This window comes from Protopterus annectens, chromosome 2.part1, assembly GCF_019279795.1.
Source record: "Protopterus annectens isolate FY-2018-M chromosome 2.part1, PAN1.0, whole genome shotgun sequence".
In the NCBI taxonomy this organism is placed as follows: Eukaryota; Metazoa; Chordata; order Ceratodontiformes; family Protopteridae; genus Protopterus; species Protopterus annectens.
In genome coordinates, this window is record NC_056729.1 from 1,971,578,588 (window position 1) to 1,971,605,477 (window position 26,890).

The 26,890-nt window shown below is 41.3% G+C and overlaps 1 protein-coding gene across 2 annotated transcripts in view; it reads left to right on the forward strand.

The window, feature by feature from the left end:
* The window catches only part of TRIM23 (tripartite motif containing 23), a 759,378-nt gene that overhangs the window by 108,622 nt on the left and 623,866 nt on the right, over positions 1-26,890 (forward strand). For both annotated transcript variants that reach the window (XM_044063360.1, XM_044063361.1), the window contains exon 3: positions 8,208-8,329. In XM_044063360.1, coding sequence (XP_043919295.1) covers positions 8,208-8,329 — 122 coding nt within the window. The remainder of the gene's footprint in view (positions 1-8,207; positions 8,330-26,890) is intronic.

Below are 26,890 nucleotides of genomic sequence, written 5' to 3' on the forward strand. Positions count from 1 at the left end.
CAGAAAACTATAATTCAAAGTGGAAAGGAATGATGCTGACACAGGGATGAAGATAAAAAAAAATGAGAGAGATTGGGATTTTGGATGTAGACTCTCTTAAGGGAATAGCTAAAATCATACAAACTATTATATTCATAAGATAGCAGGCAGTATTTTAAGAACCAAAACAGCACGAGAATGGATAAAAGATATTTTGTTGGTAGGGTTTACTGTGGTTAGGGATACAGATAATAGGTAAGAAGGGGCTGGAATTTATCTTGGTATCCATATAACGAAACTTCCAGTTTTTCTCAATAATTGTATTATCTTCTGTGTAGTCTCTTCAGAACATATCCTTAGCTGCCACCACAGAGGCATTTCTAATCCATGCAACTGTGGGCAAGACCGCAATCCAAATTGTAACTTGCTATAGATCCCCCCACCATGTCCCAGGATTCCCACTCCTCATTTCCTGAAACACTGGAAAATATTAGGGTACAACCCAACACTCTAATAATGGGTGATTTTCAACTACCCCACCATTAACTGGGAAAACTACTCGTGTACCAATTCTTTTGCTCAACATTTTCTGGAATTCATAAAATTCAACGCCTTGGATCAATTTATCCACAACCCCACCAGGGGCAGCGATATCATAGACCTGGTCATTACCAACATGGGTGACCGGTGTTCACACCAGAGGTCAATTCCTCATTAGTCAAATCCAACCTCAAGCTAATCAGCCTAGACATCTACATCCCGCCCCACTCCCCCATTAGGGAAACCACTGTAAAAATGTCTCCAAAGCCAACTTCATGCTTCTTAAGACAGAAGTGGCAAACTTCACGACACCCATGCAGATGGACAATAGAGGTATGACTGCTGAATCCTACACAGATGCACTTACATAAATGCATGGATGATACTATCCTCTTAAAAAAAAAGGAAGCCAATCTGGTGGTCCCTTGCCATAAACAAACTCTACAACAGAAGAAAGTGTTGTAAAAAAGAGTAAAATCCCATGACTGGAAGAACTCCCTTGGTCAGCCTCAGTAAGAAGCTGAGATCCCTCATAAAATACTCCAAAGCTAGTTATGAAAACAAAATTGCCAAGGATTCTAAAGGCAACCACAAAGCATTCTATAGCTATGTCAAGAATCTCGATGGCAACACTCAGATCTGCTCTGAGTTGCAGCACAATGGCACTAAATATACAGAACCAACTGATATTGCTAACCTCCTGGAAGATAGGTTCAGTGCTAACTTTACCCTCCCTCACCCCCCTAAAGGGCCCATCTCTATACCGGAAGAATGTAAAGTTCCTGTAATCACGGCTGCACAGGTAAAAAACACAGTCTCCATGGGACCTGACAACATCCTTGGCTGTGTTCCACGTGAACTACAGGATGAACTGGCACCCCACCTAAGCACCATGCTGAATCATAGCGTCACCTTAGGCTTTGTGCCCACTGATGCACAGCGACGGTTATCCCACTCCACAAAGGGGAAGCCACCATGGACCCTGAGAACTACTGCCTCATTAGCCTAATGAGCCTGATCTGCAAGGCCATGGAACTTGTAAACAGACCTTGGTAATCTCCAAACTCTGGACCCCACCCAGTTCGGGTTTGTAAAAGGCAGATCATGTCTCCTAAACCTGATTGACTTCTTTGAAGCAAGTCACCAAAGCCATAGACAAGGGTAAGGTAGTTCACACTGCCTATCTAGATCTCGCCAAGGCTTTTGACACCATCCCCCACTCTGGAATTATAGATAAACTCACTAAACTAGGTATAAATCCCTGTGTCCCAAGATGGGTTGCCAACTGGCTCACTGACCTATCCCACACTGTGAAAGTAGACTCCAAATCCGACTTCAGACCAGTGACAAGTGGAGTACCACAGGGTTCAGTCCTGGGTCCTCTCGTGTTTGGTATCTACTTTTCTGAAGTACAGGCTAACACAGAAGATCTTTGGCTAATGAAGTTCGCAGATAAATGCAAACTAGGAGCCATAATTGAAACCCCTAACAATGTGGACAGCCTACGAAAGGGCCTCGCTTAGACAGATGCCTGGTGTCAGTCATGGCCTCAAGCTCAATGCCAAAAAGTGCATTGTCATCCCCTTTGGTAAAAACTCTGTACCCATGAGTTGACCACATAGGTGGTAGTTTGCTTAACACCAAAAGTATGACAGAGACCTTGGGACACAGGAGGGGACAGTATCTCTCCTTTGATAATCACATCATCACAGTAGTCAGGAAATCCTTCTACATGGCACACCTCCTCACAAAATGTTTCTCATCCAGGAAAAAGGGTCATTGTTCCCCTCTACTTGTCAGTCATTAGACCCGTTAGAGTACAATGCCCCTTTTGGTGTGTACCTCACAAGACCTCTAAAACAACTGGAAATGCCACAGAAATACCTCACAAAGATGATTACCGGCCTCAAACAGATGCCCTACGCAGACAGTCTCAAAAAATTCCAGCTTTACTCCATTGCATATCGCCTACTCAGAGGCAATCTCTGCCTAACATACAAAGCTATGTCAAACCCAGAGCTGTTGGACATGCTCCACTTAAAGAAATCACAATCAGTCTGAGCTACATGCTCTACGGACCTAAACATTGTTACCACAATAAACTGAACATGCTGGAGGGATAGATTCCTGTCCCTGAGATTTCCCATACTCTGGAACAAACTACCTTTCTATATCAAATAAAGCTCCTCATTAGCACTCGTCAAGAAAAATCTTTGATTTGGATGGAAAGTAGGAAATTCACCTGGGGGATCACCTCTGTGGCTCTGCTCGACAGGGGCACAGGAAAATTTTCTTGGGTGACGAAAGCCATGGCACCTTTTTGGCTAGCCTTGTAAAGGCCCTAGGGCCGATAGCCTAGTACCTACCTATGAACCTATGAAAACTGGCAAAGGAACCAAGGTATTGGTAGCAAATAACTAGAAAGGGAAAGGTCATAGAATGGGAAGAGGCCAAGAATTTATTTGAATTGCAGGTTAGAGATTGCCTTCCCTATCAAGGACTGATGTCAAGAGTATAGGCAAAGAAAAAGAAATAGGGGGCTCCTAAATGAAAGACCAGCACTGGTGGAGTATTTAATATAATCTAGAACAGAAACTGCCATTAAAGGAATAATTAGTAAAGCATTTAACATATTGTATGAGAATTCTAAGAATCAATCTGAGAAGTTTAGAAAGGATTGAGAAGAGAGATTGGATAAGCGATTCACAAAGAGACAATGGGGGATATATGTATGTATGTCTCCCAAATAAGAAACAAAGTCTAGAAGATCTGGAATCTTTGCCTGGAAGTGTGTGCCCAGATATTTTTATACCCCAAGTAGACTACAGAGAATTTTTCCTCAGGTGGATAGCAAATGTTGGAGGTGTGACTGGCAAGAAAGAGGTAGCTGGGGAACATATTTTTTGGAAGTGTGATGAGCTGGCAGACTTTTGAGATTCCCTGCAGACTGCTCTGTCAGAGATGCAGGATGAGTAGATTAGACTGCCTGGGGAGATGATTTTTTGTGTTATGCTACAGATTCGGAATTGCCTAGACATAGTAAAGCCTTGCTGAGTCTAATTACGGTGGCTGCCAAAAAAAGCAATTACTAAAAATGGAAATCAAAGTTTAGACCAACTTTACTAGAAACAGTGAATATAGTGACATAGATAAAACAACTGTAATTGGGATCTTTAGAAAAGGGAAGATGCAAACTACCTAGGAAATGAGAATTGTGGGAACAATATATACAGAGCAGGAACGAAGTTTGAGGCAGGATTTGAATGAGCTTTTATAATGCTTAACTGACAATGACTGGGTGGTTTATAAGTGACGTATAATGTTTACAACTGCAGTTGTTTCAGTGGTGCCTGTGATGTAAACTGTTTGCAACTAAAGTGATACATTGATATAAATGGAAAACATGCAAAATGATAACATTGCCTTTGTCATACGTGCAAATTTAATAAAGATGTTTTAAAAATAAAAAGTGCAAACTTATTTTCCATACAGAGATGAGATTTTGTCTGACAGTGGTATCATTATGAAAGGTCCAAAAGTAATTGTTCCAAAGTCCTTGCAACCAGAGTACATTACTATTCTGCATCGTGGTCACCTGAGAACCAACTCTACCAAAAGAAGGGCGAGAGGACTAGTATTTTGGCCTTCTATGTCACACAACCTTGAGAGAACACTTTTTTTATCTTGTTCTGTGTATAATAGTACAAAGCCACATCAACAGAAGGAACCACTTCAGCTAAACCAGATTCCTGAACTACCTTGGTCGACACCAGCCACCGACATTTTCGAGTGGAATGGCCAACATTATTTGGTGTTAGTAGACTCTTACTCCTAATTGGTTCAAGATTGACCTACTTCCTAACCTAGCATCCAGTGCTGTCATTACTAAGATAATGCGTCATTTTGTAGTCCATGGTAGTCCTCTCAAAGTTATTTTTGACAAGTGACGCACAGTTTACAAGCCAACAGGTCAAAAGATTTGCTGAAGAATGTCACAAGTAGCCCTGTGTCCCTGCAGTCAAATAGTTTTGCAGAACGTGCAGTTCATAGTGCAAAACAGTTGCTAGAGAAGTCAAAATGAGATAATAGTGATGTTTTCCTGAATTTCTTGAAGCTCCGAAACATTCCTTGTGATAAACATCTTGGTTCATGTGCCCAGAGACTTCTGTCAAGACAAACCAGAACCGCATTACCAAAGTCCTACTACAATAAAACCAGCAAACCTCTCAATCCATTACGAGAAGTGGTAAGGATGCAAACCTTGAGGTTATGATCTGATTGGAGTCATGAAGAGTATTTGCCCAGAGCTGAGATTGTTTGTTTATTGTGGAATCACAAGGAACAGACTTTAGGTGGAATTGGAAGCATTTAATACTGGTATATGAGCCTATAACCACAGCACATAGTCTGTGAGAAAGACTCTCTATCTGAGTGAGTTATCCGGTGTTCAATTCCAGAGGAAGTTCCATAGCATATTCCCATTTCTGTGATGAATCAAGCAATTTCTGTTAAGACTTGTTCATCAAAAACTGTCCGTTACTAAATTCAATCCAGATTGTTATGAGATCCAGTTGCATCTCCAGACTATGCAACAGATACAAGGCAACTTGTGTTTTGTTTCTAGTGTGTGTAATAATGCATGTCTAACTTTAAAATAGTTTTTACCAAGGGCAATCTTTTTAAAAGGGAGGATATAGATCAATGTGTGTATGTATCTTTAAGAAACTGTCCAAGGGCTTGCACAAGTGCATAAATACTGAGTACGTGCAAGCCTGACTGCCATTTTGTATTAAACTGTTGAGTTGTAAGCATGTATGTGTGTAAGGTCCGTCTATTAACCAGTTTGTTTGTATTTTATGATGCTGCTATCCATCCTGATGTGTTTTTATGTATTAAAGCATCAAAACGAAATATTCAGTCTGCTTGTCATCTGTTAGAGAGGGACGAGTGACAGTATAGATCCTTGTGAGACAACTTCGTTGAGGGAAAGCTGTTTTACAGGAGGCAGGATCAAGTTGTTTTGAGAAGGATCTCTTTGCTAGAACATTTAGGGGGTGCTGCAGTAAGAGAACATCAACAGTATCAAATACCTTTGACATCTCTGAAGATTGCTCCTGTGGTATTCTTTCTCTTCATGTTTAGAAACATGTCATCTCCTTTGTTTAAATTATGTTCATTGTGCTATGCCTTGATCAGAAGCCATGCTGGTTGGAGGAGGGATGAGATTTTGTTCGTTTGCAGGTATAAGCTGGTTGTATATTTGTTTTTATAGTATTTTCCCTATAATGGGAAAAAGTGATGGCCTGAAGTCATTAGCAGATGTGGATTGACTAGATTTTAGAATGGGTCTAACCTTGGCTTTTCCCATTGTTGGGGCATGATCTTTTTGAATAGTGTCTCAGAACTGTTTTATAGGGCTAAGGTTGTGATCTTTACAGAGGGAAATGAACCAAGGATGGTCATTGCATCTGGGTGGAGGACGGCATCAGATGATATAAGAATGTCATAATGTCTTCACTGGTGATGGTTTTGACGTAGAATGATGGGGAGAGTCCCTGCATTCCTTTGTGAGAGGGGACGATTATGTAGATGTGGAGGTTTGAAAGGCTAAAAAATTCAAAATAATGGGTGTTTTTGTGCAAGAGGTCCAGAATGGGTGGGAATGGTGTTTTGAAAAGGGTGTAATTCTGTTAGACATTATATTTATAAGTGTCCAGAACTGCTTATGATTGTGGAATACTCTGTTTTGAAGAAGTTAGGTTGGCTTTGTGTCTTGTAGCTTTTCGGCTAAATCTTTTAGTGCTCTAAATTGGTCGCAGTTTTCTTGAATTGGGGATTTTTTCCACTTCACTCAAATTTTATCCCTGCTTTTATGTAGTGATTTAAGTTGTTTGGTTAGACATTCGTCGTTTGATGGTTTGTGAATTGGGTTGGTAATAGGCATCTTTGAGATTTAGTAGGATGGTTAGTATGTTGATTTATTTCATTTGATTCATCCATGGCTAGTAGATTGTCCCAGTCTGAGGAGAGCTGGAAGACCTGTGTTACTATAGCTGTGTTTCTATGTTTATCTATTTTTTTTTTGTTTTGTTTTTATCTGATCAAAATGTGAACCTACTAGGTTCATGGTGATTAGATTAAAAAAAAAACATGTGAATCTGTTAGGCACAGGTTTCTTTAGGGGTGACATGGAAGCACTGCTTAGTTGTGACTTGCTCAAGAGTCACCGAGCAGGTAAGCAGTAACTGAGGAAATGAAACCCAAGACTAAATGATAAAGCTCAGCAATGTATAGCTGCAATTCTGTTCGCTAAATTGTTGGAATAGTCGAGAGGTGTGTCTGGAAAAGGACTCCTTTTATTTCAATCCACATACCCCCCAAATAAATAAATGGAGGGAGAGAATTTCTGATCACCTTTGTCCCCTGTCTGATCCTTGTATTTCCCTCATCTAGTACTGACATCCTTTCCCTCCACCTTTTTATGCCATGGATGGGCTTTCTTTTCCATGAATATATTCACTCTGTTGGTGCTCCATGTCTGGGCAGTCCAGCAGTGTGTATGTGGTGGAGTGTGAGTGATATCATTGGTTTATTTTTGCATGTGCTCATAACTAGAAACCAGGATGTACACCTGTGTACCTCTCTTCCCAACATTGTTGCATGCCCATAGTTACCTGACCTCATCCACTAGGAGATAAGAATGCATTCTCTTCACTCTGTCATCCAAAGTAGGTGGGTAACACTGCATCTGACATCTTGGTCCTACCATCCTAGTCAACTTTCTGGCACCTAGAAAGGTTAATGAACCCAGACAGTAAACACTCCAGAGACACTGCCCACATATGTCAGGTGCCAGCTGAATGAACCTTTAACAGTTCAGACTGACATTGTGACCAACCCCCAAATGCCATCTGCACTTGCCTTTTCCTTATTGTACTTATAACTTGGTAAATGATCCCAGATGTTAAGTTGTTTACATTCACAGTCATGGTCATTCAGCTACCTTCTGGTTGAGATGTGTTGTTGGCTGCTACCTGAAATCTCTGTGTACATGTAATGAAGTGTTATATTACTGCAGTGAATGCTGTCCTCTCGTAGATAAGGCACAGAAGTGATAAATGCTTGATTGGGGATGGTTGCCAGTAGACAAGAGTATACTAGTTTTGTTATGCACTGTTCATCCATTTAAACCTCCATCCTACAGATGAAGAACTCCTCTCATTGCTATATGTATCCTTATGTGGCTTTTCATTGCTCACTTTTTAGTGAGATGTATTTATCATTCTCTTCAAAGCACATCTCTTTCTGGAGATTCTTGAATTGCATTAAGATGGCATTCCTTTCTTGCACGATGCAATGAGTTTCTTCCAGACTTGTATAAAGACTTTATTTTTTTCTTCCTCCTTTTCCCCAAGCTTAGCCCTTCTACTTTATGCATGTGCAATTGGGATAAATAGGGCTTAGCAAGCCGGTCCCATCCCTGGCAAGTTAGCTGCATGCTAATTTTTTTTGAAGTTTGGTTCTCACATGGCACAATTTCACTTGCTTCTCGCATGTCATGTCATCCACTAGCCCAAACATTTTCCAGTGCTTTATTATTTTCATTTAATGTGTTATAGACATACAAGTGATAAGGTAAAGGAAATAAAAACTTCATCCTTCTAATTTTTTGTTTTGTATTAAAATAGGTGACTCTGGTGTCTGGGGACTGAAGAAGAATTTTGCTTTGTTAGAACTTCTAGAGCGATTGCAGAATGGAGCTGCTTCTCAATCTGGAACTTCCGAAGAAACTTTAGGAGTTTCTGGAGAGGTATTTTACTTCCATGTTTTATTTTCCTTTATTTTAATTTATTTGCACTGTCGTTTTTTTCATAAAATCCATTTTTGCAGTTTCTAACAGGGAGACCAGTTACAGTTAAACACTATCTATGTAACTACATTCATTCATCGGAAAAGTAATTATTTAATAGATGTATTTTAAGCATCGTTTCCTCCTGTTTATTTGTAGGAAAACATTTCTTCCACATGTATAAAAACTTAATCGTATTAAAGTAGCTGTGGAGTATCCATAGAGTTGAAGATGAAATAGTGGCGTCCGAGATTCCAATATCTTTTCATTATTGAATGCAGTCCTTAATTTGCCAGAAAAAAACATACATTTTATGAGGAACAGACTGAGGCAAAAATCTGGATGTTCTGCGATAACTTAGAAAGTTAAGGGGTATGTGTGGGGCATGGATAAAAGTAAACTTAACAGTAACATCAGAAAACTTGCCACTGCAGATTGAATGAATGGTTTGTAATGATAACTTACTATAAATCAATTCTTCTCTTTACAAGAATTAAGCATCTTGGAAAATACAAAACTGTGTGGGAGATGGAATGAAGGATCACTCAGAATATGCAGTGAGCTACTTCTAGATGATAAAACACACCACCAGATCAAGGAAATTCAGATTCTTTGTGTGCCAATGGACTTTCACATCCCTGCTAGACTGACCAAATATTTTCAGTGGCTAATTTGTGTGCAGGAGGTGTTGGGAGAAGGAGGAGGAGGCTTCACCTTTATGGAATGTTTGGCCTTAAATAACCAACAGTACAAACTCTGTAACAAGCTCTGGCAAACCCAGGTTATGGTTGTATCACCTATGTTTTTAACTTGTCTAATACTTTTCATACTATAAGTAGTTCAGGTTGGGCTGCCACCATTGGAAGAGGCAAAAAACTGAAAAAACCCCGTCCTTTGCCACATCCACTGCCTCTATACCTTTTATTATGTAAAACAGCACAGCTTCTTTAATCATGTTAACCGTTTTGGAGAAACGGTAAACAATATTGTAAGTGCAATAGGTAACCAAATATATAAGTATACTTCACAGGTTGATATTTGTGATCATTATTTTGGTAATTAGTACTCTTTGTTGAAACTGTTGCACCATATAAGCATACTGACGAGATGAGGGCATGACTTGTATTTATTTCGGATAATATGTACTTTAAACATTTTTTTTCTCAATCAGAGTTTTATTAATATCTACAATATTAGTTATACCAAAATAAAAAGGTATATGGAGTTTAACCACGCGTTTAAGTTTATCTGGAGAACGGATGCATTGTTTCACTTTTATGAAAAAAAGAAAAGAATGAAAGATTAGTTTGAGTACTAATTCTAAGGTGCGTCATGAAAATTATTCTTTTGATTAGTCTAACTGCCTGGTAATGGTCATATTTCACATCACCCAGGATGCCAGTCAAAATATAAGAGAAGACTATTCTGACAAAAAGAATTTAAATGTTAATAGAAAAGCCAAGTGAAACAGTACACATTTTAGGAAATATACTTGAGAACAATGTTTAGTTCTCAGGATGACTCAAAAACCTGGTAAATACTCAACAAAAGATTAATTTCCTGACAGAGATCCCGATTTTTGGATTTCTTCACAGGAATACTGATTTCCTGACTGGTGGGAACCCTATCTGGTTGTCATCAGATTTTTTTTAATACCAACTGCTTAAACTGTCTAAAGGAAGGTGGGAAGCAAATTATTTCACTTTCAAGTAAAGATGCAGTTAAGATTTTGAAAGAATTATATTACTTGGAAACTACTACAGAGCAGCTGAAATTGAAAAAAGAAAACTGAAGTAAAATGGTTACCTGGATCATTACAAATGATCATACTTTTTGTACTTGGAGGTCTTTTTTTAGAAAAAAGACGGTGTATATTGACTCAGGATGTGGGATAGAGTTTGTTTACTCTGCAGCTTGGTGAGTTTTGGTTACTCTGACCTACAGCTTGCTACTTTATAGGGACTTCTGGCAAATTCTGATTGTATTGGTGGTGAGATGGCTCTCCTCTGTAAAGCTTTGTTTCCCATAAACTGCTATACAAAACTTAAGTTCTGTTTGATATGAATCTGCAATAATGTGTCATTATAAACATGAAAAAGAGAAAAACAGTGTTAAGAGGACATACATAGTATACACATGCAGTCAGTTAAAAAAAAAAAAGAGGCTAACCTACAAATGTAAACAAAACACAGTAGCATCCTGAAACCATTACTTAAAGATGTTAAATCAGTATATGCACCATCCACTGACTGTCTCAATAACTATTGTAACGTGGAATTTTGCAAAGATGTGCTCTTCTCCCCATATGTCCATATAGTAGTAGTTTGCGTCAGGACACATCTAAATATGTACATAATGCAAGAAGCTTAAGGCCGCAGTAATTTTACCAGTAGCTTCCACATTTCGGAAGGTGCAAATGCAGTGTCCTTGACAATTACAACCATAAAGTTACTAGATATTATAATCAGCCCCCCCCCAAGACATTTCCATTTTTATAAGTGAACCAAAATTAAATCTACAGGATAGTAACAACAAGAAACTCCTGGGAAACTACTATTTGTTTTCCTATAGGGCACTTAACTACTGCTGATCTTCATAATGTAGGAAACACGGCAACAAGAGTGAAGGATGCTGTACTGAGGTGCAACCATGTTCACAGTAAAACTTTTCTCATACACACCAACTTGTCCTCTGCTTCTTGTTTTCGGACATTCATATGTAGCTGTACCTTTGTTGTTCAAATTTATTCTTTTGATGAGTTAAACTGCTCTGCATGCTTCCATTTTGAGATTGCCATGCTAATATGCTTGTTCCCCAAGAGGGGAAGCCACTTGCTGCATCAGTGATTACCAGCACAGCCCCCCCCCCCCCCCCAAGGGAAATGCAGCATTATGTCAGACCAAGACTTGACAGTAGCCTTCGCACAGCAGTTATGTGTTTTGCAGGAAGTACTTGGAACTTTAAACAACACTTTCCGTTGCAAAAGCCAGCAAGAAACATCTGCCCCACAACCTCTTAGCGACCGCTTTAGTAATACTCCTCACCCTTCATAATCCACATATCATAAGTAGTAATGTCACCAAAAATCCACTAGTATTTCATTGGAACATGCTAAGCAGCACTACCTTCCACATGGAAAATCTGTAAGTTAACCTTTATTTATGTTTTATTTGATAGGCACCAGACAGCCTTAAGGATGCACTGTTTGGCCCTTATCTGAAGTTATCAATGTCATTCTAGTTGGAAGTTAAACCTGTTATATTCCTCAAACAGAATTGTTATTCTTATTGTTTAATTTCTCCAAGGAGAGATATTATCTGCACTGTGAGTAAGCAGGTGTGTATTCTTCTTACTATTATTATGGTTTACATTGAGTGGCTTGGAGGGTGAGTACACATGCACATGTTTTTGTGATGTAGCTAAGAGGGTAGTGAGCAGAATTCCCCATGCTGCATTGTACAGAAACAGCAGTTGAGCTAATATTTTTTCAAATGTTTCGGAGAGACATTACATCTGCTGTGAGTAAGCAGGTGTGTGTTTTTCTTGTAGTTTACATTGAGTGGCTTGGAGTATGAGCGCATGTGCAAATTTGTTTTGATATAGCCAAGAGGGGTACAGAGCAGAAATGCCCAAGCTGCAGGGTACAGTGGAAGCTGAACTTTTTAAAGATGTAATGCTGTATAATTTTTGTGGATATTCAGTGGCTGACCATGGGCCCCACTGGAGTTAGGCCCTGTTAAACTCAGACAGTGGTAGATTATATCTACATGGTGAAAAAAACAACACAGATGCACTGTAAATATAAGGCCTACATTTAGACTGACCTTTGTAGAAGAAAGGTGTGTCACATGACATGCAGTTTCCTGCAACTACGTCTTACTTTGTAAACTATATACATAATTTACTGGAAAGGCTCACCCAGTCTTTGCAACAGCTTGCTGTGAGGGAAAGGTTAGTTTGCTTTTTATTTCTTGTATTTTGTATTACTTTTCACTGTGTTTCACTTGTATTCTGCTTTTAACTGCATATTAAAATTTGAAAAGAGACCACAGCTCTGTCTCTTGTGAGTCAGAATTTTTCCAGCCCTCCCACTCGTCTTTCTAGTTGCCCTTCCCTTATGTTAATTTGACCATATATCTTATTCCCTCTCTCTCCTTTCACTGACTGCTGTGAGTAAGCACAAGATTATCATTTTATGAAATCACTATCTTTCAGCTATTTAAATTTATTGGCCATCCTACTGTATTCCATAGTACTAGAATACAAAAGTGCCCATCCCCTTTCAATCTATCTTGCTGTTTTAAAAATAGTGGCTCTACTAAAACTTAACTCTCTAGACCGCTAAAACTTAAGTTACCCACTTTCATATCGAACTGCTTAGTGCACACTGCAGTGTTTAGGGTGATCCTTTATTTATTTATTTATTTTTTTGGTCATCTTACCTTTAACCATCTTTTGGAAGACCACCAGTTGTTGGAGAGCCCACATTCTGCCTCTCAGTGGTCATCTTGAGTTTAGTAGTGCTTTTTTCTCCTGGTGAGATAAGGAGTACAGGGATATTATTTCCTGGAGACTGATGATCACCAGAAAGCCTGATTACTGCTTTATAGATGACCGCTTGTAATCTGTGCTTGTATTCTAATCCTGATGAGAATTGATCCCTGACTGTTTCTGTTTGGAGAGTGAGTGTCTGTGCTTAACGTACTTGATTGGTCTGGTTGCTGTTCTAGGCATCTACCAGAAAAAGGCTACACGCCTACAGACCCTTGTCATCTCGGACAAGACTGTGGATCACCAAACAAGCTGTGGCCTGCTTTTCTTCTTGGGATTGGTGCTAACATTTTGCTTCTGGTGAGAGAAGAAGCAAAAGAGTATTTTATCCCAACAGAGTGAAGCTGTGGTGAGACCAGCATTAGTAGTACCCAGACAATAGCCATTCATGCGGCTCCCCTTTTCTTCATTCTTGACAAGGTAATTGTTTTCAGTAAGTACTGCTTTATTTGTTTCTAACTTCAGAATACCTGCTTAAATACTCCATCCTTAAATTTTCAGTGTCTACGTATTAGTTTCTCCTCAAGTGTTTGGCAATGCTTTGTACAGACTTGAACACCTTGAGTGACATTTTTCCAGTAAAAGCACAATTGAAATTTTTCCAGTACCTAGTTGCACACAGGGCAACTAGTTTGCATTGACAAGCACTGTCCACATAGTTACAAACTGGATACTCCTGACCGTGATTGATATTCTCACTCCAACTGTCTGATCAGTAAAAAAGGGTCTGTTGCCATGGATATGAACTTTCTTACTGTCTCCATTGTCAGCTCTGTGGATATGGGCATCCTGAGGCAATGTAGAAATTGCCTCATGTTTACTGACAACCAGTTCATTCTCAAACTGATATGGTATGTGAGACAGATATTTGCACAATATCACCGGAGGCAAAGCTGTCACATAAAAGTACTCCTAATGTCAATAAGGTTGTCAGTAGTACACGCGCTGCACCCATCACGCACAGTTCAAAGCAGACATATAGACCCACATATGCTGAGGCACTTGCATGTAATCTTTCTAAACCGCAAAGACCTCCTAGATGAAGTACACATAAATACCCTCAGCAGCCCCAAATGCGCTCTTTCAACACGTAGAGCTACATCTCATGGAGCCTCTACCTCTAAGCCCATAAGGCAAGTCACCACACAATCCAACATTCTAGTCATTGTAGACTCTATCAATGAGACACACTGATGTCCCTCTCACCAGGCTGAGTAAGGAGAATGTTAGTTGCTTATCAGGGACTAGAATCTGCCACATTACACATGCACTCAGGTCATTGGACCACAATTACCAGTATGACTCTGTCCATGTGGGAGTAAATGACCCGAGACGTACCTCCCTGGACTATATGAAGAGAGAAATCATGGAGCTCTTGGAATATGCATCTCGTACTGGTATGAGCTTAGCATTGAGCAGCATTTTACCTTCTCCAAGGTTGATGCCACAATAAAAATAAAAGTTGATTGACTTTAATAATTGGCTTAGTTTCTGTTGTCATTCTAATGGGGTGCAATATTTATCAGCATGGAAGGAGATGGTCAACAGACCATGCTGCTTTGCCAGGGATGGTCTGCATCTCTCTCCCCTCTAGGCTTTCAAAAATTAGCTAAAACATTGTCTTCCCCCATAGTGCTTTTTTAGGCAATGCCAAACTGAAAGTACTTTTGACTTAGCAAATCAAAATCGAGAACATTTAAAGTTATTACTGCTAAATACTAGGGGTCTAAACAAAAAACTCCGTTCTCTAGAAGCTCACTTACCCTAGAGAATTATGATGTCTGTGCAGTCACCGAGACATTGTTTAAAGCTATGGAGAGCACACCAACAGTGCAAGGTTATAATGTCTTCCACACATTTAGGCCAGCTACTTCACAGGCAGGGACTAAGGGTGGAGGTGTCTCTATTTCCATCAAAAATATACTTCCAAGGCTGGTCCAACAGGACAATCGACTTGAGCTGCTCCATGTTCAAATTACCATAGGTAAAATTCAATACCACTTCCTTGCAAGCTGTAGGTCTCCCTCTATTACCCAGGAAACCCATACCGTGTACTTAAACTTATTAGAAACAATAACTATCCAACCCAGTAGCATGGTTAGTCACCATGGGTGACTTTAATTACCCCACTATTAACTGGGAATCCTGTACAACACCAAATGAACATGCACAAACTCCCTGGACCAGATTGTCAGTACACCAACTAGGGGTGCAACCATTCTGGATCTGGTCTTCACTAATATGGGAGACTGCTGTATATATCCCCTTATGTAATGCCTTCCCTGGTAAGATAAGACCAGAAAAAAATGGTCTCCTTTGAAGTAAAAATAAAACCTAGACCCCCAGCCAAACCTGAAATATTCAGGAATTTATTCTAAGGCTAACCTCATGCTATTAAGTGAGAACCTGGCAAAATAAGAACTGCATAGAGGCAGCTGTACTCGCCAGGAAGAAGTACAGAACTAACTTAAAAAAAAAAATCAAGCCACACTGGTGGAATCACAGTCAGTCAGCTGTATAACAGGAGGAAGAAAATCGTGGCATAAATTAGGAGGTGCAACACCCAGCAGGATAAAAGCACTCGTCAAACTAAACAAAACTCCGAGAACAAATAAAGCCTAGCAAAGCCAAATTTGAGGTAAGTCTGGCTTCCCAGGCCAAGGACAACCACAAAGCATTCTTTAGCTAGGTTTGCAACCTCAAAGACAATACACAGTTGTGTGCAGAGCTTATTGTAAATGGAACTACCTATACTGAGCCAGAAGATAATAGCAAACCTCCTGGCTGATAAATTCAGCTCCATCTTTACCTCTCTCTCCTCCTCAACCTTCCCTCAGGAAATATTAAATATAACTCCCCCTGCTAGGGAACAGGTCCTTAATGCTCTAAGACCAAGGACACTGCATCAGTGGGCCCAGACAGTACCCAGGATGCCTTCTAAATAGCATGAAACATGACTTATCAGGGCCTGTGGAATTGCTGTTTAACTGTAGCCTCCAGACAGGCTTTGTGCCTCATGAATGGAAAAAGACAGCAGTCATCCATCTGCGTAAAGGTGGGCCAGCTACAGACCCTGGAAACTATAGACCTGTAAGTCTCACTAGTCTTTTATATGTAAAGCCATGGAAAGAATTGTCATGGAGATGATCAGTAGAGATGTAGTAAAGCTCCAGACACTGGACACAACCCAGTTTCTGTAAGTCTCACTAGTCTTGTATGTAAAGCCATGGAAAGAATTGTCATGGAGATGATCAGTAGAGATGTAGTAAAGCTCCAGACACTGGATACAACCCAGTTTGGTTTTGTGAAGGGCAGATCATGCCTACTCAACCTGGTGGACTTATTTGAAAAGGTCACCAAAGCAATGGATGAAGGCAAAATCTTTCACACTGCCTACCTTGACCTGGCCAAGGCATTTGATGCAATACCCCACTTGGGCATTGTTGACAAACTCAAGAGGCTAGGTACAAACCATTATGTCACCCAGTGGATAGCCAACTGGCCCACAGACAGGACCCAGGAAGTTAGAATTGGAGAGTCCACTTCTACAAAGAGGCCAGTCACAAGTGGAGTCCCTCAGGGATCAGTCTTTGCACTGCTCCTTTTTCCATTTACTTCTCAGAAGTCAAGGCCAACGTCACTGGTGTCTGGCTTACTAAATTTGCAGATGATTGCAAATTAGGAGCCGTCATTGAATCTCACACAGACAGAAATGGGCTGACACAAATGTCAGAGCCATAGGCAAAAACTAAATGCCAAGAAATGCATAATAGTATTCTTTGAGAAGTCATCCATCCCTGTTAACTATCTTATTGACAACACACCCCTTAGAGTTGACTCCGTAGTCAGGTACTTTGGGACATACAGTCATCTAGCCTTTGATCATCACGTGTCTACAGTGGTGAGGAGATCGTTCTATGTTGCACAACTTATTAGCAAAAGTATGGTGTCCAAGGAAGTCATTGTTCCACTGTGTTCAGCATTCCTCAGACCTATCATTGAGTACAGTGCCCCATTGGTATGTACCTAACCAGGCAAATCCAGCAACTGGAACATCCACAGAGATTCCTTACTAAAAGAATACAGGGTGTAAATAATATGTCCTATGCAGACCACCTCAAGGCCCTATCCCTGAGTTCTGTTTCCAACAGGCTTTTGAGAGGAGATCTATGCTTGGCATACAGGGCATTGTCAGATCCCACTCTGATGGACCTCCTGCATATCCACAAAACAAACCGCACCACTATTACCTGTTCTAAAGACTTGAACCTTGCCTGTGTTATAAATAGGACCTGCTGAAGAGATAGGTATGTATCCCAGAGACAGTGGAACAGGCTCCCCATCCATGTGAAGCAGAGTTACTCCCTAATCCAAGTGAAACTTGGACAATTGGATGGGAAACCAGAAATTCATCCCTGGTTTGACACCTCTCTCTCTCTCTAATGGAAACTGGTAATCTTTAAATGGTTCATCTCCCAGGCCCATGCTTACACTTTTCCAGGGCATCCGAACTTGTCAGAGATTTGGGTTGAATGACTAGGCTTAAAAAGGCCCTTGTGGTCCTTAGCTGGAATTTTCTTGGTGTTTATTAGGCTATCGGTGTAACAAAAAAAACATAAAAAATCCACTGAAGGCAACAGAGCACAGCCAAACTGGTGAAATTAGCATAAAAACTTTTAATAAACGCTTTCGTCAAGCAGACTTCCTTAGAAATAACTAAAACATCTCAATACACACATTTAAATAGTAAGACCAAACCTTTAACTTTCTTAATTGACTAATTAACCCATCAGCTTGTTAAAATACATTAATCTAAAACAAATGTACTACAGTCAAATGAGTGTCTGTACAGACCATTTTTTCAAGTTGGAGAAAGGACCGTACATTAGTTTAAATAATTTGAAACGCACAGTTTGTGTTCCAGATAGATTTAATTGTAGTACTTCCAATTTAGTGTATATTGCATTGTGCTGTGGATGTCCAGCCTTTTGTATAGGCATGACTACCAGAAATTTAAGCAAAAGCATTAAAGAACCATTATTATGCCATTAGAATTAAAGATGAAAGTAATGCTTTGTACAGACACTGTTGATTGTAGTCTTTATAAAAAGTTCACTTTTTCCATTTTAAAACACATGGAAAAAGACTTAAGAGGAGGCAATTTTAAAAAAATAGAGTGGAAAGGAAAGAAACCTTATGGCAACTCAGATTGGGGGCCGACAGTCAACCAGGTTTAAATGAAATGGTGAATATTAAGTGCTTCTTAGTTGGAAGGAAACTGGTTATTTAACATTTATATTTAATATTTGTATTTTTGTTGTACAGTGTACTTAGTACATTTATTTTAAATGACTGCATTTTTAACAAGCTGATAGGTTAATTAAGAAAGCTAAGGGTTTGGTCTTACTATTTAAATGTGTGCATTGAGATGTTTTAGTATTTCTGATGAAGTCTGCTTGACGAAAGCATGGATTGTTTTTTATGCTAATTTTACCAGTTTGGCTGTCCTCTGTTGCCTTCAGTGTATTTTTTATTTAGCCTAATAAACACCATAAACACCTGTGAACCTATTTTATATGCATGCTCACTGAAGCGTGTGTGTATGTATATATGTATGTATATATGTATATATGTATATATATATATATATATATATATATATATATATATATATATACATATAATGGGGGGGGGATGGTCTAGTGCTAGGGTTTATAAGTGCTTCCTATGAGTTTTGAGCAAGTGCCTGGCTGAGAAATAAATGGCTTAGGTGCTTAAGTTGAAAGTTTGTCTAGTTCCAAGGGAAGAATTGAAGTGGAGACTTTGTGGATCCGGGAATAGTTACATCTAGCTAACTGGCGCACGAAACTGGGCAAATGCATTTTTTATAGCAGGGAAGTGAAAAAGAGAAATTAGCCCGAAATGGCCTATAAACTACTAATTTTTGGGCTGAAACAACTCCTCCAGGGACAGATAGGCTGCTCAAAGCTTCCCTCTCTCACAGGTGAACAGAGGAACTTCCTTCAATCCAAGTATGTTATGGGCAAACACAGAGATTTGTAACACAGCCCTGAATTCAGCACTAACATGAAAACTGGACTATACTAGGTTAGAAAGGTGGGAAACAAGTGTGTATGTGTGTGTATGTATGTGTGTATATGTATGTATGTATGCATATATACAATATACATATATATATATATATATATATATATATATATATATATATATATATATATATATTTTTTTTTTTTTTTTTTCCGAAAGTAAAGCAGATACAATCAAAAAACACTTTAAATGCACAGACAAGTATATTTATTGTTATATATCTCAGATCAGAGTTGTAGTCAATGCCCATAGTAATAAAGTAGGAAGAAATACAAATACAGTAAAAGAAGGTAAATAAAGTGCAATTTTGTTTTATATAAAACAATAGAAAATGAACAACCTGATTTAAACAAGTTACCTAATTAACCAAAAAAAAGCTCAGAACTGAGCCCTGTTCCAGCTGTCTTCAATCAGACAAGTTCTAACTGCACACTCCTGCTGCTAGGGTGCAGGGGAACCTCCAAAAAAAGATGGCTTGAATCCGTGCTCAAGTTATATAAACAAAGCTAGATTCAGCAGACCTGAATCTGGTCTATGCTATAGCAACAAGGCGCACAATTTCAGAAAGAAACCGTTCAAATATGCAGTCACAATAAGCCTGTGACCAGAAATTCCCAGCTCAGAAGGGCAGAATCCAGCTTCTCCTCCAACAAGACTGCAGACCAGAAGCCTTCTTAATGTAGAGTAACTGGCCTGAAGCACAAGTGCTTAAACCAGAACTAATGCACTTTTAGAATAGCAGACACTGAGCCTTCAATCAGCAATTCCCAGCTTAGAAGGATGTAAGCTACTTGTCCTGCCACAACAGTGCAGACCACAAATCTTCTTAATGTAAAACAACCGGTATGAAGCCCAAGTGCTTAAACCAAAAGACTCAGAATAACAGTTACAATTTAATCAGGCTACTACCAAGCAGTAATAAATGCAACAGAATAAATACAACTGAGTACTTTTAAGAAGAGGCAAAAGCAAAACAAAGTATAAGGAAACACAAATACAGTAAAAGCAGATGAATAAAGTGCAATTTTTGTTGTTTTTGTTAGGTCCTTTCTTCCTCTCTCCTTGCACTTTACTAAGTGTGTTGGCCTTCTCAAATAATCTCTCTCTCTTAAGTAGAGTGAACACTAGACTCTGAATATGATCTCACTGTACTCTGTTAAGTGAGCAAATGAGATTGACCCAGGAGGAGTGTTCAAATACAGATGTACAGGAGGGGCGGGCAATTCCAGAGCCACTAACACCAACATAAGAACAGGGAGGGTGAGTGGGGAAATAACTGCTGAGAGACGCACAGCACACACTATTCGGTGAAACACACAATTAGGTAACAGAAAAAATGAAGTACAGTACTTTTTAAAACTGCAAGTTTGCACTTAACTTCAGCTTCTAATGCAGGCGATTGTAGCCAACCAAGTTAAAATTAACCTTCACTCCAAGTGTTTTACATCAGAGTAATACTGCTGAATATATTTAGAGCTGTTTTAAAGAAATGCAAGTTTTAGTTTTATCATGTTTATCTGTTGGACAAGCAATATATCTATCTTCTATGGCATTTTCCAGATTTCGAATATTAAATTAACCAAACCAAAGAAATAATGGTTCTAGGGTATTCTTATGCTTACTCTGGAATATGTACTGTTTTAGTTGGAACAGCAGTTAGAAATCTGAAACTTCAAACAATTTGTTTCATTATGAATTTCCTAGAAACCAGTGCAAGTGCGATGTTATTGCCATTGTTTAGTGGCTTTTCATTATACTTGAGGAGAAAACTACAAGTATGAACCACTGTAGTTCTTTTGCATGCAGCTGTGAAGCTGTACCTAAAGTTTTAAGTAGATGCGTTACACTGCCCTTATTCCCTCGGTAGTAGTCTGTTAGCTGTAAGGGACCTTGGGCTGGTTATTGATATGTTTATTTTTGAGGCAAACATGAGGATGATTATAAGAAAATGTGCTTTGATTTTATATATATATATATATATATATATATATATATATATGGGTCTACTTCTTTTGACCTAACTTTCATTTGCCTGACAAATTATTATTAGCAAGAAAATGGAATATGCCCCCTTCCCCACTGCAGTATGACCCTGGAGTTAGAATATATAGTTTGGGGGGGTGTGGGGGGCACAGCCCCCACAACGGGTGTTGGTGAGCCCCGCACTTACTTTTCTGTTACTAAGCAATATTACATCAAAAGTTAACAATATCATATGAAATGAAGTGGGGGGCTGTGCCCCCCACACACCCCCTAACTATATATTCTAATTCCAGGGTCGCACTGCAGTGGGGAAGGGGGCATATTCCATTTTCTTGCTAATAATACTTGTCAGGCAAACCAAGTGTCAGGCAAACCAAGTGTCAGGCAAATGAAAGTTAGGTCAAAAGAAGTAGACCCATATATATATATATATATATATATATATATATATATATATATATATATATATATATATATAGTTGTATTAAAACGCTCTCGAGCAGGAATAAGAAAGTGATACCACTACTTAAAACAGTAGATGTTAAGTTGTCAATCTCGCCTTCATTCTTGCTGAATGGGTTCGGAGCCGATCCTCGGCTCCGACTCGGCCAATACTAAAAGCTCGAGAGCTAATTCCACCGGCTCAAGGCTCCCCTATATCCCACAATGCTAGGCGGTAACTACACGGATCTCGTTTGCCGCTATAGCTGACGAGGTGCTCTTCTACCGGCTCAGGCTTTTCAGGTACTTCTAAAACCCTCTTTTTGTTGTTCATATCTTAGCCCTTTTAGTTTAATTTAAATTTAGATCTCTCGACCTCTTTTTGTCGAGTTCTTTCCCTTCTCCCCTTATCTTGTAGGCCTTCGGCCCTTCCCTTCCCCCAGTCCTTCAGTGACTAGTTTAGTTTTCTTTTTTGTCAGTAAGGGCTTGTGTGTGTGGGTCTGTGGCTTTTCAGCCTTTAGTTTATAGTTGATTGTTAGCTAATTTTAAAATAACTCTTTTATACAGGGTGTGTCTGTGGTGTTTTTTTGCTGTTGTCAGGCACTTTCCCTACAATGTCTAAGGAAAAGGTCTCAGGCTTCAAGAAGTGTGACTCGTGCTGTCAGAAAATGTCTCTGACAGACGGTCACACTTCTTGTGTGTACTGCCTGGGGCCTGTGCACCTGCAGGACTCATGTGCTGTCTGCCATGGTTTCAGCCCTCGAGTCCTGCAGGAGCACAAGAACAAACTCATTCTAAGGGGTTTGTTAAAGCCTGAAGGCCCCCCGACTCAGTCTAGTTCGGGAAAACCTTTGAAGGCTTCAAAACAGTCGACTCCTGCTCCTGAGTCGACTGTAGTAATGTCGGCAGGCTCATCGGCCCCGGCCGGAGTCGATGTTTTTGGGTCTCAAACTATTACCTCGGCTCCGGCTGGAGCCGAGGCTGTTAAGTCTTCATCGGCTCCGATACTATCGGAGCCACATTCTAAAAAGAGATCGAGATCCCCTTCTATAGGATCTACTCTTACTATTACGGAGCCGAAGCTAGTAAGTCCCCATCGGCTCCGATACCATTATCGGAGCCATTTCACAGAAAGAGATCCAGGTCCCCCTCAATTGGTTCTGTACACTCGGCACCAGGATCTCCTCTACTTTCGGAGTGGAGTCACAAATCATATTCCTCTCTGTCTTCCAGGTTGTCAGACCATGATTTGCAGAGGGTGGTGAGTAGACTTCTTAAGTCTGAGGCACTGGCCCAAATGCTCCATAGCCCGACTCATCAGTCGTTGGCTATTCCCGTCCCTCATTACATTCCTCCTCCGACTCCTTCGAGTTCGGAGCCAGGGCTTGTTGGAGCCATCACTGTCGGTGCGTCGGATCCGATACCATCTTTTTCGGCTCCGTCGTCTGCTCCGGTCTCCTCTTTGGAGGGATCTCGGCGCCGGGCTTCCCTCGTCGGCTCCGAGGGGGCGAGTGGCATCGGACCCTTGTCCGACCCGCTCTCCCTCGGGCTTGGCTGGTGAGTTCGGCTCCGACATCGGCGGAGCCGTCTGTCGGTGCCGGGAGGGGTCCTTGTCTCTTCGGAGCGAGGGCCTCGGGCCTTGCCTGACAGAGATGCCTTCGAGGTCATGTGGAGCGTGCTAGAACCAGGTTCTGCCCCACAGTCGGCTCCCTCAGTCCCTCCATCTACAGTGCCTGCGGTGATTTCTACTCACCCCCTTGTCTCACACCCCAGAGAACCAACTCCTCAAGATTCCCCATTGGGAATTTCCTCCTCTTCCGAGGTCTCTCCTGACCCTGCAGGAGATCCCCCTAGGAAGAGGCAGTGCAAGAGGAAGCACATTGACTCCCCTGAGTCTATCACCTCTGACACTGACTTAGAGGAATCTGAAGGGTCCCCTCGTTCCCCCTCTGAGGATGTCTCCTTTGCGGACATCCTTGAAATCCTCAAACAGAGGGGGAATTGGCCAGCCCTTAACCCTTCGGAGGATGAGTCAGTGTATCTTGAGGCGTTTGGTTCTCGCCCTTCTACCTCCTGGGTGTCCCCTCCCTTTGACCCCCTTATGGAAGTGGTGGCAAGGAAGGCTTGGACGGCTCCTGACTCAGTGGAACCCACCCCGAGGAGACCATCCAAATTTATCACTGCTCCCTCAGACAAACAGTTTCTATCCAAAGGTGTCCCGGTTGATGCCATGGTGGTGGCTGCGGCCACAAAGAAGGAATTAGCTGATCCTTCTGTTCCTGTCCATCTTCCTAATAAAGAGTCTAGGACCATGGACAGATACAGCAAGCGGATGTTTTCGTCAGCGACCTTTTCTATGCGGTCGCTTAACTACTTATGCCACTTCACTCGTCTCCAAAGAGATTTACTCAAGGATATGGGTGAACTGATGAAGGATCCTACAGCTGAGGGGTTCAAAGACACTATGAACTCCCAGTTGGCAACCCTAAATTCAATTGTGAACTCCTCCATGCGACTGGTTTCATACGCAGCAGATGGAGCGAGTAGATCTGCAGGCACAGGCATTGCCTTACGAAGGCACGCCTGGATGCGACTGTGCAACTTTGCGGACCCTTTCAAGGCGTCCTTCAATTCCTCCTTTGACGGATCATCTTTGTTTGGTCCACAGGTGAAGGATACATTGACCAGGTGCGAGGTGGAAGGTAAGACTCTCTCTGCCGTAGGAGTCCGTTTTTCCACCCCTTCTAGACCCTATCCCAAAGGTCAGAGGGGAGGGAAGATGTGGTTCCGGAAACAATCTCAGGGAGTCTCATCTGACGCACAAGGCCGATTCCCCTCTAGAGGCAGAGGGGGAATAATAATACGCCGCCCAGAGGCAGAGGAGGTCCGCAAAACCAGGGTAGCAGAGAGGTGTTCTCTGACAAACCCTTTCAGCACCCCTGAGGCGCTGCCCGGCTGTTCACCTTCGGAGGCAGTCTGGGGAAGATTATCACTGTACCCAGAAGCCTGGCTTTCCCTAACTCAAGACAAATGGGTACAGTCGATCATATCCGAGGGTTACAAAATTCCCTTTATTCACATTCCAACTCAACCAAAAAATCCCTTCCAGATGTTCCACCCGGTCTAAGGGAAAAAGCAGCATTGGAAGTCTCAAAGCTGCTATTAAAAAGTCATCCAACCAGTCCCAGCAGACCAGCAAGGATCCGGAATCTACTCCAAATTCTTTTTGGTACCAAAAAAAACAGGGGACTGGAGGCCCATTCTAGATCTCAGCCACTTAAACAAGTTTGTCAAGAAAACAAAATTCCGGATGGTCACGCTACAGTTCATCCTACCCTTCTTGGGTCAGGACAATTGGATGTGCTCGATAGATCTTCAGGATGCGTACTACCACATCAAAATGAACCGACGCTCCAGGAGATATCTCCGCTTCAGGCTGGGAGCCAGTCACTACCAGTTCAGAGCCCTGCCCTTTGGTCTCACTACAGCCCCCCGAGTGTTCACCAAATGCATGGCAGTGGTCACGGCTCACTTGAGGCGCCAGGGATTCCAGGTGTTTCCATATCTGGACGATTGGCTCCTTACGGCCACCACCAGGCATCAGCTTCTACTATCCGGGAATTTCACCATGCAAACCTGTCAAGCTCTAGGCATCTCAATAAATTTCGAAAAATCTGCCTTGTCGCCTTGTCAGTCTATTACTTTCATAGGCGCCAAATTAGATGCACAGACTCTTTCAGCAACACTCACAGAGCAGAGGGTTTTAGACATTCGGAACAAAGTATCCCTTCTGTTGCAATTGGTCAAAGTCAAAGCCAGATTAGTGTTAAAGGTACTAGGACTCATGGCAGCAGCTATTCCCCTTCTCCCCTTAGCTCGCTTTTACATGAGGATCCTCCAGTGGATGCTCTTTACCCAATGGTCCTTTCAACGACTTCCAATGTCCCATACCATACTGATAACTCAAGTATGCAAGAATCAACTATCTTGGTGGGTCACGTCACCTCAACTTCTCCAAGGAAGACCCTTCACTCTCCCCCCTCCAGTTGCCACGTTGACAACAGATGCCTCCCTGATCGGGTGGGGGGGCATTATCAGGGCAGGACAGTCCAGGGCACGTGGCAACCCTTCGAGTGCCACTTGCACATAAATGTCCTAGAGATGAGAGCAGTGCTTTTAGCGTTGCAAGCCTTTCACGACTCTCTTCCCAAAGGGACTGTTGCAATCCAAACGGACAACATGTCCGTGGTGTGGTACATCAACAAACAAGGCGGAACCAGATCATACCCTTTATGTCGAGAAGCACTTGGACTTTGGCAGTGGGCGATCTCTTCTCAACGTTTTCTGACAGCGACGCATATCCCCGGGAAATCCAACGTCATTGCAGACAGGTTGAGCAGAGCAATTCTCATGCCACACGAGTGGTCTCTAAAGACATCAGTTCTAGAAGAGGTATTTCTAAGATGGGGCCATCCTTGCTGCCATCTTTTTGCTACTCCCCAAAACAGCAAGTGTCAAGACTTCTTCACGCTCTTCCCGTTACCGGGCCTTCCCACCAGAGATGCTCTAGTCCACGATTGGCCCCGGGGACTTCTGTATGCCTCTCCCCCCTTTCCACTGATACCTCAACTAATTCAGAAAGCCATCGCCTTGAGAGTGACTATGATCCTCATTGCCCCTTACTGGTCTCGACGGATATGGTTCCCCTTTCTTCATCGTTACCTTTTGGAGCAGCCTTGGCATCTGGACCCAGTACCAGATCTCATTACCCATCAGTCGGGTCAGCTGCACCAATCTCTGTCTTCCCTAAACCTCACAGCATGGTTTCTCCAATTCCTACCTTAGCCAGGCTTCCCTCAATATCTCGCTCGGTCCGAGATATATTGATAGCCTCTCATAAATCCTCTACCTGGAAGATTTATACTAGTAAATGGAAACGTTTTTCCCTTTGGGCATCATCGAAAAACATTGATCCTTTTACTGCATCTATCCAGTCCATTTTAGACTTCCTGGCAGAACTATTTCATTTAGGATCTTCTGCATCAACCATTAGAGTCCAGTTGGCTGCCATTTCAAATTTTCATGTGGGTGTTTCAGAATCCAGCATTATGGCTCACAAACTTTGTAAGGCCTTCTTAAGAGGTATATTTCTTCTCAAACCTCCGATCAAAGACCCTCCGCCTCAATGGGATTTAAACTTGGTTCTGGCGTCTTTAATTCTTTCCCCCCCTTCGAACCAGCGGCTTCATGTTCTCTTAAATTGCTTTCCTGGAAGACACTTTTTCTGGTAGCTATAACTTCAGTGAAAAGAGTATCAGAACTCCAAGCCCTCTGCAGTCGTCCTCCTTACCTAGTTTTTCACAAAGACAGAGTATCTCTCCGGACGAACCCATCCTTTTTACCAAAAATCTCTTCTCAAATTAACCTAAACCAGATTAT